At 41.8% G+C, this 11,540-nt stretch overlaps 1 protein-coding gene across 1 annotated transcript in view; it reads right to left on the bottom strand.

The window, feature by feature from the left end:
• Window positions 1-11: 11 nt before the first annotated feature.
• Window positions 12-11,540, bottom strand: part of CRISPLD2 (cysteine rich secretory protein LCCL domain containing 2) — a 28,163-nt gene continuing 16,634 nt past the window's right edge. Inside the window, exons 10-15 of the mRNA XM_003209858.5 lie at window positions 10,844-10,974; window positions 10,655-10,698; window positions 9,909-9,981; window positions 9,442-9,517; window positions 5,464-5,597; window positions 12-3,399 (exon numbers count right to left, since the gene is read on the bottom strand). Coding sequence (XP_003209906.1) covers window positions 3,345-3,399; window positions 5,464-5,597; window positions 9,442-9,517; window positions 9,909-9,981; window positions 10,655-10,698; window positions 10,844-10,974 — 513 coding nt within the window. The 3' untranslated portion in view covers window positions 12-3,344. The remainder of the gene's footprint in view (window positions 3,400-5,463; window positions 5,598-9,441; window positions 9,518-9,908; window positions 9,982-10,654; window positions 10,699-10,843; window positions 10,975-11,540) is intronic.

Genomic DNA, 11,540 nt, shown 5'->3' with positions numbered 1-11,540 from the left:
CAAGAGTGGCGTTCATTTGGGGGAGGTTTTATTTCACAAATAATTCAGAAATAAAAAGAAAATGGGGGGAAGGGAGAGGGGAGGGAACAGATATTTTACAATTCTGTATTTAGAAAAAAATATATATAGTTTATAAACAAACACACAGCCCCTCGAAAAAACATGCAAAGGCACACAAAAATTTACAAGAAACTTTTATACATAGGAAGTAGTAAAATACATCATTTTTCATAGAAAAAAAAAAAAAAGCAACTCTATGAACTGGCCCTAAATACATAGACTGCACAACTGACCAAGTACACGATTGGAGGCTCTTCAACCACCTGTTGGCTGAATGACTGCCGATGACTTAAAATGAAGAAGTTAATGGAGCTAGCAGACCTGAGTGCATGCTGGCAGCTGGGTTAGCTAGAACAACCACACAGCATCAGCTTTGCCATGAGTTTAACCAGATGCTTCAGCATGGCTGCACCCAGGTGCTTTAGTTGGCATGTGCTTACTAATCTGCTGAGCTAGAGGCTAAGGAGGAACGTGTCTGGAGATGTAAAGACCTGCTGTGTCTTTAAGCTGCATAGAAATATATTAGGCTAAGAAATGTTTTGGTATTAGAAGTAAAATCAGTAAATATTTGGCTAAAAACTGGTACTGTCCCACCTATAGGTGAATAGTTAGCACACGTGATTACAAGTGATATATCATTACTGTCTTGGAGGACCTGATCGCACCTAATTCTGGTGGAGGTATGTTTAAATTAATAGCACCCAGGACCTCAAATAATATTTGCGTAGTAAAGTCACAATTTCTCTTTTGTACAACAAATATAAAAATAAACAGACAGACTTAAATTAAGACCAGTTTCTAAAAACCCAAACCAGTTGGCTGAAGATAAAAATATGCAACTTTAACTTGAATTAAGCATTTTAAGATATTTCTGTTGGAATGATAATTCCTACCTTTCTCTTTTTCCATCAGGTAGATACATCCCAAGCTATTTGGATTTGTATGTGCTCTACATTAATCCTCTAGGCTTTTCTCCAAGAGCCCTCACATTTATTTCCACTATTTTACAGCATACACAATTGTCACGGACAACATATTAGAGGTGGGATCCTACACTGATTTTGAGGCATTTTATGTGCTCTTGCAATCTGCATGAAGTCAGTGGGAAGGAGGCTCCTGGACGCCTAATGTCATCTCTTACACTTTCCACTTCAGTCAATGGCCCTGTGGTTACCATTTGGCCTTTGATGGTCATAGATTCATGCTGGAGCATTTAACGGGCTTGAGCTACACCGCGTACAGCACAATTAATCACAGTGGGCATGAACAGGGAAGCCTTATCTCACTGCCAAGATCTCAAATGTTTCCAATCAGCAGTTTTTCTATGATATGTTCCAGCTGTTTTTAACATCATTTTACCTACTGAGAAAATACAAGTATTACTTTTTCCTGTCTAAAGCTGTACACCTTGGAAGGCAATGCCGTAGAAACAAAGGTGAAACAAAGTCATTTCTCTGTATCTCCCCAAAGGTAGGCTTGCTGTGCAGCCTTTGTGTTTGGAGAAAACACAAAGCAGTTCCAACTTCTTATTTTACAAAAGGTCAGATTTCACAGAGAAACCCCAACGGAGAGACAAATTGAGTGATAAATGTAATTTCTTTGCTGATTTCACGGCATTTGCACAATTTAAGAAGTGCTTAATATTTGGCCTGTGTTTTGAAACAGCTTGAAAACATGGCTTTTAGATCTTTCTAGATTAAACTGAACACAGTCTGAGCCTAAGAATGGCTAGGAGACATCTGCCAAGTAGCGTGAAGTATTTCCCAATTTGTTATACAATATTACAATCAAGTTAACAAGCAGAGAGACTCTCTGTTTACAAGGACTGAAAAACTAAAGTTTATGTTGCCTTCTCACGAGCAACGAGGTTACTGGATTTTGTGCATTAAAAGACAACCAGCCTTGTGTTTACACCAAGCCTGAAGTAAATTTCCTATCTGAAGCAAAGAATACTCTCTAGCCTTAAAGAGTAGCTCAGGCCAGGCTGTTTTCTTGGCTCTGAAATGCATTTGGATGCATGTTCAGACATCACTAACAAAACATTAAAGAATGTCATGAAAATACCTATGGGTTTTGCAAAACCCATGTGGATGTTAAACGCTCAAGGGTACAGCATTTACACTGAAAGATGGAATCTATCATTGTCAAAAACAGTGTAAAAAACTCATCCATCCCAATTTATGTCGTATCTTCCAAGTCTCAGAACTGCACACACAACAACAAAGAGCTTCACAAAGGTACAGTGAAAACATGCTTCCTACGGATGCAATCATTCCTAGCAAAAATAAGATTAACATTGTCTCTACTCTACTACTACAGATAAAACAACCAGCACTGCTGTATAAATACGCTGCATTTAACTGAAATTTTATTGTAAATGGCATGTAACATAATATGAGATGTGCCAGCACAGGAGCCCCAGTTCACTGACTTCTCATGAGTTACCAGACTTGCAAAGTACCTGCAAATGTTTGACCAGCAAACACTAAACCTGCTTTTGCGATTATGGGGTGGCCTCATTTTCTGCAGCAAGGATCTCTGCCACCATCTCATGTCCCACTCCAGTGCCCAGAAATCCTCGATGTCTGGTCGACAGAAACATTCTCTCCCCCTCCATACAACTTGGCCAAGTGCAACACCGCAGCAGCCAACATGGCGGCACCGATGCATCTCACCTCGTTAGGAAAATACCAAATGCTCTCTCCTTTTGCACATGAATCACCAAACATAAAAAAAATCTCAATCTACTCAATCGCAGCCCAACCTCTCCCCAGAAGATGCAGCTTTTAAAACAGTTTCTCATCTCAGAAGGCCCAGCCCATGGACAGTCGCTCACTTCTGAGTCCGTATGTCATCCTGTCCATCGGAGAAGACGCTTCATACTCCAAAAAAGGCATCCAGGGCCAGGTCGAGATCCCTATGGCTGCTGTACATTGAGCCACTGCAGTTCTGTGCAGCACACCTCTCTCTTAAATTGAAAGTAAGAACAGTTTATCATTGCTGAATGCCCCTAGAGGAAAAAAAAAAAAAAAAAAAAAACCAACAAAAAAAACGCAAAACAAAAAGATACAACGCTGAACGGTGCGATGAGATGCAGACAGCTGAGTCAGAACCTGGTGTCCTTTTTTTTTTTTTTTTTGTCTTTTTTTTTTTTCCTTTTCTAATTCCCTGAAAGAGATTGGCAAGGAGGGTATGTTCAGAGCTGATGCTATCAGAGGAGCTTTCCTGTCTCCGGAGATCAATGGAGCACTCTCCTGAAGAAACTTGCACCTTTCCCTAGGAATTTACTGCTTCACGGCAAAAATTCGGAAAGCGTTTCCATCTGAAGGACTCCTCAAGCTGGAAAAAAAAAAAAAGAAAATAAAATGCAATGAACCAAACACAGGCGTGGTAACTACAGGACTTGTGGTGCAAAAGACCTGCAGTCACCTCTGAATTTCTTTGAGGTAAACTGATTCAGTCCCAGCAGGAGCTGCTGCAGGGCAGGAGAAGGACAAAGGGTGAGAAAGAAGAGGCAGAAATCTATCTGTTCACATTTGGTTTATGCTTTCAGGAAAAAAAAAAAAAAACAAAGGGGCTGGGAAGAAGACAGCTGTCTTACAATGCTAGCTTTTATCTGGGGATCATTACGATGCCTATGGTTTGTGTGTAAAGAGAAACGTTTCACCAAAAGCAGTAGGCTGGCAGGTTCCCAGGGCTCTTCTGGCCCATCTCCAGGTGCCAGCAGTGGGAACAGAGAGACAACCAATTTGTATTTTCATTTTCCATCTTCAGAGTTGCCCCAGTAGATTGAGCAAAGGGTTTGCTTGTGTTCCCGGCCCTGCTGTGCTGCACAATCCCAGCAGAAAGGCAAAATGTCCTATCTCCTGCAAAGTGCATGTTCTAACAAGGGTGAAGACTCAGAAGATCTTCCCTTGTACAAAAGCAGACCTTGCCAAGTAGGCAACCCTATCCACTACCTGTTTGGATGCATATCTTTACCAAATCTTATATCCAACATTCTGAAGTACCAAGTTCTCACCTTGATCTTTGAAATGATTCCACCATCCTGTGGGTTTCACAGCACAAAGGTGCTCCTTATTGCTGATTGGAAATAACACTTTCCAAATCTTCATACTCATCCCTACTGCTAGAGTAGGGGTCCCATCTTTGGTTTCCCTCACCTCTCAAATCAGCACCTGGTGCTCACATGATGTGTCATTGCTAGAGGGATAATTTATTCTTAGCTTTGCCAGAGCTTTTCATGCAAGCAAGAAGTTCTCTGTTAGTGTAAAGGATAAGCAAAAAAAGGACAAAGGTGGAAGAAAACTCATTGTAACAGTAGTTTCTATGATGTAAATGCAAGCTGAAAGCAAATCTGCCAGATTGCAGATCTGATGATCGAAATGCTGATCCTGGTAGCTAAACTCATCTTTTATGTCTAACACTTTCCTGTCTTAGCTTTTCTGTTTTGGCTTTTCTTTCCTGAGATGCTACACAGCACCTTGTGATATTCATTGTTAGAATAAAAATATCAAACTTGTTCAGAGCTTATGGTTAATAAAAGAGGAACCACACAGAGCAGACAGAACCATGCTAGTAGTGACCAAAACCCACAGCAGTAGCAAAAGTTATGTCTACAAAGACAGAGAAATCAGCACCATCACACCAAATGTGTGAAAAAGTGCATCACAAACTGAACCAGAAATAGAAAATGAGAAAGAACTGAAAGAGTTACAGTGGCATTGCTGTGATCTCTCTGGAGGTGCAGAGTTTTGGAGGCATTGATTGCCATTTTTCACCCAAACCATGGTTAGATCAGAAAAAGCTCTGAAAAATTACAAGGGTAGAAAATCCATCTTCAAAACCTGCCTGATCATCTCTGTAGGTGTTAATTTACTCATCCTTTCTTTTGGTGAGAATTAAGGAAATTAATTAACATGTCCCACAAACCAGAGTTCAGTGGAAAACTCAATAAGCCTTAAAGCATTACCCAGGCTGAATGCTGCAGAAACACCCATGTTTATCTTTCAGATAAACAAATTTGGAAACTTTCTTCTTTAGAATTTACCTCCTAAGCATCGTCCAATACTAATTGCTGGACTAATTACAAGAGTGAATCTTAATGATATATACATATGGCAAAATGTATTAACAGTGTTGCATCCGTAAATAAAAAATTGCTTAACAGTATTTTGCATCCTTCACACTGATCTGAGAACAGCCTTTCACTCGTGGGAGGTGAGGGCAGGACAACACGCTCTATTTGCTTGAGTTATCTTGAAATTCACAGTGATGCTCCTAAGCCGTGTTTCTGCCCCACCAGCCTTGCTAGCTGTTATCTGCTGACTTTGACATAAAATTGAACGTACAATCGAACGCACCAGTGAGAATAAGAGAAAAGTGCAAAGAAAAATGTCCCACCTCTCAGACTGGACTCCGTTCTTTAAGGAGCCGACGTAACTTTTCTTCTTTTCTACGGGCATCACATCCACAAAGCCACCTTCTTCATCTGCAATGACTCCTGCATGCACTGCACTTTTGCAGATACTGGAGCTCTGAAAAACATGCCAGCATTTTCACTTACAAAAATCTGTTATTTTACATCTGGAAATTTACCTTCCTCATTAGCATCACGTATAAGAGGAGAATAAGAAAGTGCGGAGCCAAAAAGCTATGAAACAGTTCTGTCATTCTTAGGGATGGTCATGGGCCAGATCTTGTGGGTCCAGTCTCAAATGCAGAAGATCCAGCACTGCTGCAGAGGACAAACAGCTGTTCCTGCGGCAAAGCTGTGCCTGGGACACTCTCCAGGGCCAAAGCTGACTCAAGGGCAGATTTCCAGCCAGTGACTTTTTTTGTCTGCACCAGAGAAACCACAGTGGTGAGACCTCTTTCCTATTGACCAGCCACCTTGGCACAGCTTATTCACCAGGTCTCTTGAAAAGTAGGCACTCTTCCTGCATTAAGCTAAATGACCTCAAATTATCCAAGGGAGTTCATGTCCTTCTTTCCAGGAAAAATAGGATGGCTGCACCCACAGAGTGGTGTAGGCTTTGGGTAGCTGGATAGCCCCATTAGTTGGGTAGCCCAGTGTCCCATTAGTTGGATAAACCATTGCCCCACAAGGCAACACTGAGCTCAGGGGGATGTTAACACTTCTGAAAAGATTAAGATTTCTCCATCACGCTGCTCTCCTCAATGTGCAAAGTTAGAAGAGTAGGAGGAACACAAAACATGAACAAATGATGACTAAGTTCCCAAAGCATCCAGGAAAAAGAGCAAAAGCAGAGAAGGGTTAGGCATAGTATAAACTTGGCTATCAACTCTCTAAAGGATTTACATACAGCAAGCTGGAGTAATGACAAACAAAAATCAGCCTTGCATAGGGAACTGCAGCAGGTGAAAATCCCAACCCCATAAACTCCCTGATGGCTAAAAACCGAACTACCACAAAACCAGTGCCAAGGGCAAACCTTCCCATCACTTATGTACAATACAGATCATTCCTTCTTGCAGCCATATATGGCAGGTTTGCCTTGTCCCCTATATATTTATCACTTTGGATCGCCTATCTCCTGGCAGCTCCCTGAGTTTTGAGTGTCAATTTTACTTCTATAAATGGGCAAGGGAACACTCTGTTTAGAAGATATGCTGCAAATTTGCCCAAGTATGCAGTGGGAAATCTGCAAATCTAAAATTGGCTCATAAAGTTAAGCTGTCCTGAATCAATTTGCAACACTCTCCACTGGGAGACATCCTAAACGATGTACTTCTGTTTTTTCCAGGACTTGCTGTTCTGCTGCTTGCTCAAAGCTTTGACCAGAAGACTTTTTATTGCCTTCCCAAATCCTCCTCTTATCACTCTGTTGGATCACTGTCCTTTTCCATCCCAGTCCAAGTTTTGCTTTGATGCATTGCACACAGAGCTTTTGGAAGATGAGTCATTACGAGAATAAAGGCCTTTCCCCTCAAAGCCAGAAGTACGGACAACAGCACAGACAACGCAATGGCTTTCCATGGCGTGGCCCCTTTGCGTCTGCATCAACACCATGCAGGTCTCTTGGGATGCTCTGAGAGCTTTTCCCGCTGAAGTGGACTCTGAAGCAAACACCATAAAATGACAATACTCCTTTATAGTGGGCCATTAGCAAGAGACTGAGACTGTGACTTCACCCATAATTTCCTCATTAGTGGGACTGGTTTAATCATTAAGTTCCTATCTCAAGAGGGTTGAGCCACCCAGCTTGGTTAGCACGAATGATAAACGTCTCCTTTGTTATGTAAGTGATCAATCCTCCTCCAGCTAATTGCCACAGAGTTGTGGATAAAGGGCCTTATCGCATGAGCAGGGAGCTGTGTTCCCTCCCAGATCCATAGGGCTCCTGGGCAGAGATGAGGAGATGTTGCACTCAAGAGTCAGGCAGAATGACCAGTGACAGTGTCTTGCAGAAATTAAAAGCTCTTTTATAGCCCCGATAAAGCTCCCTAGGTGTTCACACAGCTCCAGCACAACCTCATGCTGATAGACACTTCTGTCCTTTCTCTCCCATTTTTCTAACTCAGAAACCTCACCATGAGGTTGACCATGCATGGTCATAGAATGGTTTGGGTTGGAAGGGAACTGAAAAGTCATCCAGTTCCAACCCCTCTGCCATGGGCAGGGTTGCCAACCACTGGATCAGGCACTGGATGCTAAAGGGCCAGAGAGCACCTGGAAGAGCACTGATCAGAGACAGTGCAAAACACATCATTTTCTTTTAGATAGCTCATTTAATTTGACTCAACTGGAGCACAATTCCCCCAGGGCCATGAAGGTGCCACTCCAGATTGCACATTCATGGCCCTGGAGACAAGCACTTGTCCCACCCAGCTCACTGTCTGCTTTAATTACATCTCAGCCAGGGCTGGGGTAAACTCACAGCGTCCCCGCCTGGAGAGCATCCTGCTATATCTGCACTCAGTGGCAAAAAAATCTGCCCAAATTCCCCCTGCTTCTTTCTCTGGACAGCTTTCCAGCCTGAGCATTTATCAGTATCCATACCTCCTCCCTCTTGCAATTCACTTTTCACACCACCCTCAAAACTCCTTTCCCCTATTGGCTTATTTTCTCCATTTTTCTACTCATTCTCCTGAAATCCAAAGTCCTTTCCTCTTTACACCCACAGCACGCTATTAGCACAGGAGCCCAGAAAAAAGGTTAACCAAGCCCTCTAAGGAATGACCGAATAGTTTTTCTCTTCCTTTTTTTTATTTTTTATTTTTATTTTTTACCCATTCCCATATCATGGTCCATGACCCACTTTATGTATCCCCAAGGGGACTGTAGGAAATGGAACTTGGGCTTCACTGAAGGCCACTAATCCTTTTGCATCAGTACAGATCAGGAAGAAATGCCTGGATGCTGGTCCTCACCTAAAACCCTGTCATTGCAAGCCCTGTTCAGGGGTAATCTGAGGTAGTGAAAGAAAGAGAAAACTATTTCCCATTTCCTGCAGGTCAGAGCATGCAAGGAGGGGTAGGGCAGCAGCTGTACAATGGTTTTCCATGTGAGCAGAATAGTTTGTGCAGCTTGAGTAAAATAATAAAAAAAAAAAAACACATTTTCCCCAAATTATTGTATGATTTCCATAGGAAGTATTTCTCAGGAATGTGCACAGCTCCACGTTGACCCCACATAGGGAGTGTAGGAGCTCACTGGGACCCACAATCAGCCCCAAAGCACACTCCTGAGGCCAGACACCAGCCTGGGAGAGCTGGCGTTTCCAAAGGCAATCTTCAGCAGGAAAAAAAAAAACACGAAGCACCCGCAGATGGAAAAATGTTGAAACCCATTTTTTAAAGGCCTAATATTAAGAGATTTCAAGAAAATGACTCTCTGCCTAGTTTTAGCATCAAGTCTCTGCTCATCCCCATGATCAGAGTTTAGAAAAACAAACCAATAAAACCAACTTGCATGCTTTCTTTCCACTGCTCCGTGCTGTGCTCTGACTACTCAAAAACACTGTTCAGCTCCCAGAAAGAGGACAGGAGGGGGAAGATGGACTATTTTTGCCAACAACATACCGTGGCTGAGTATGTAGGGTATATAATATAAGCCTATATAATGTAATACCCTATGGTATTTATCTGAAGGTCTCAAAACACTTCAGCGAGACAAACACTACCACCATTTCACATCCATCACTCCCCAGTCACAGAGAGATTAAATGACTCATCAAATCCCAGAAGAAGTCATTGACAAACACTGGAAGGGATCCCCAAGCTTTTCTGGTGCCATTTCTTCCTTCATGCACATTGACCCTATGCCCACACTGTGATAACCACGACAAGTTTTGTTGCAGAGTAACCCCTCCTCAGACATCGCATCACACAGGGCCGTCAAGGAAAGAGCATACTCACATCTGCATAAATGTTTGTGCCAAACACCGGTGCCCAGTAGGATGGCTCGTCTTTACAGTGGGCTGGACAATAAATCCTAGAAAACAATTTATTCAGATTTATTCTCCATATCAAGGCTCAACAGGAAAGCAAGCTGCATTCTTGGGAGATTTCAAGTGCCTGCATCTGGTCTGCAGGTGGCAACAGTGAATCTAATTATTGGCTCCCCTCAGATGACTTTTGGTAGTTAGTGTAGAGCTTCAAATAGAGGACATTAGAGCAGTAAAAGAGGGATTCATCTTCCATGGTATTTTCAAAGTGGAGTTCTTATAGCTCCCAGACCCTTTCTAACTCATCTGGCCAAAAAAACCTCCACTCTCATTGGCTCTTTGGGGATCTCAGCAGCCCTGCTCCCCCCTACCACCTCTCCTTCTCCCAAGCAGGGTGGGTTGCAATGGGACACAGACTTGCTCATGGCACACACTGACCTTGGGCAGTGGGTCGCAGGCTTTTTGAACTGGCACAGCTCAGCTACTGTGGTGTAGCAATCCAGTGTCTGTGCTGTGGAAATAAATACAAAGAGGTAAAACCACTAGGCCTAGTGATTTTAGTAGCCAAATCAAAATTATGATTCTTTGAAGGAGGGAGATTCACTCAAAAATATACAGAACTTGGGGACATTTAAAAAGTAGAACTCTACTGTATTTGTTTATGTATTCATCATAAGAAATTTTCATAATATTGATGGGTCACTCTTACTAACCAATTTCATATATATTTTGTGATTCATTATGCCATTCCATACACTTATTACATTAAATACTTTTTTTATTATTTTTTTTCCCCCAGCTTTTATACAGTGTTCACACACTAGACTCAGGCTTTCTTATAAGGAAGGCTTATCTTCTATCACATTACAATCAACAGCTCACCACACTGCAGCTGATGTTTGGATCTGACCATGATCCATCACCAGAAAATGCTGTTGGAAATGGCCAGTTATGACCATTTTCTGCACCTTCCTTCCTCTTAGATCCCTACAGAAATATTAAATATATAATGGTGGAACTGCCCACAAAGGGATCATCACCCCTCTGGGGTTTAGTTGTGGTATGGGGCCATTTCACATGATCACTTAAAATGAAAAAGAGAACTGTATGAATAATATCTTCAAGCACCTCATAAAACTCTAGCAACAACAATTTCTTCTCAACTTGACAAACTCCATACTTACTTGCAACTTTAGAAACCATGAACGCATTGGAAGGTTTATTTTTCCTGCAAAACAAGCGGGGAAAAGTATTAAAAATACACAAAATAAATTTACTTGAATCACTGTGAATATATACGAGTAACCAAGACAACTGAACATTTGCTTGTATTGAAAGCAAATACAAAAACTTGTTCCCTAATAAGATCATACCTGAAAGATTCCACACCGTTCCTGGTAGACTTCACAAAGGCCGGCGTCCTCCCCTTCCTTGTAATATCAACCAGTCCTCCCTTGTTGTCCAGGATGCCATAGTGAATTGCAGCCCGACATATGCTTGATGACTGAGGAGAGCACAGCAAATAATATAAGAAATAAATCTCATTCACAGAGCAGCACTGACCAACCGCTCTGCAAAGCATGAAGAAACAAAACCACCAAACGCCAAGTGGAAAATAACCTGATACAACCCTTTGGAATCTGGTTGTTAAATCTTACTCTCCTGACACAACCTTCTTCTTTTCCTATTATTACTATTATTTAAGCACAGCTTGGTTGAATGACAAAATATTTTTAAGTAAAAAAACGTACACTTAGATATAATTTAGAAGAAAAGCGGCACTGGAAATTCACAACCAGTATGAAATTTTTCCAGTTTTCTCAACAGAACATTCAAACTCAAGATATTTCTGCTAAAACCACTTGCAGGAGGAGGATATCTGCAATCACAGAAGTTGCAGGGCAAAAATATGACAAGCAGTCACGCACCAATGGCGAGAATGGGGAAAGCAACCATAAAATGCACAAATAGCCTTTTATATTCAACCTTCCTTTGCTCCAAAAGTAGTTTTGGTGGGAAAACAGTGCTAGCTCAAGATCCAGCAAATCAGTCCAGAATATTTCATTGTTT

Source organism: Meleagris gallopavo, chromosome 13 (genome assembly GCF_905368555.1).
Source record: "Meleagris gallopavo chromosome 13, MGAL_WU_HG_1.1, whole genome shotgun sequence".
NCBI classification, from domain to species: domain Eukaryota; kingdom Metazoa; phylum Chordata; class Aves; order Galliformes; family Phasianidae; genus Meleagris; species Meleagris gallopavo.
This window is presented reverse-complemented; position numbering and strand designations above follow the sequence as displayed.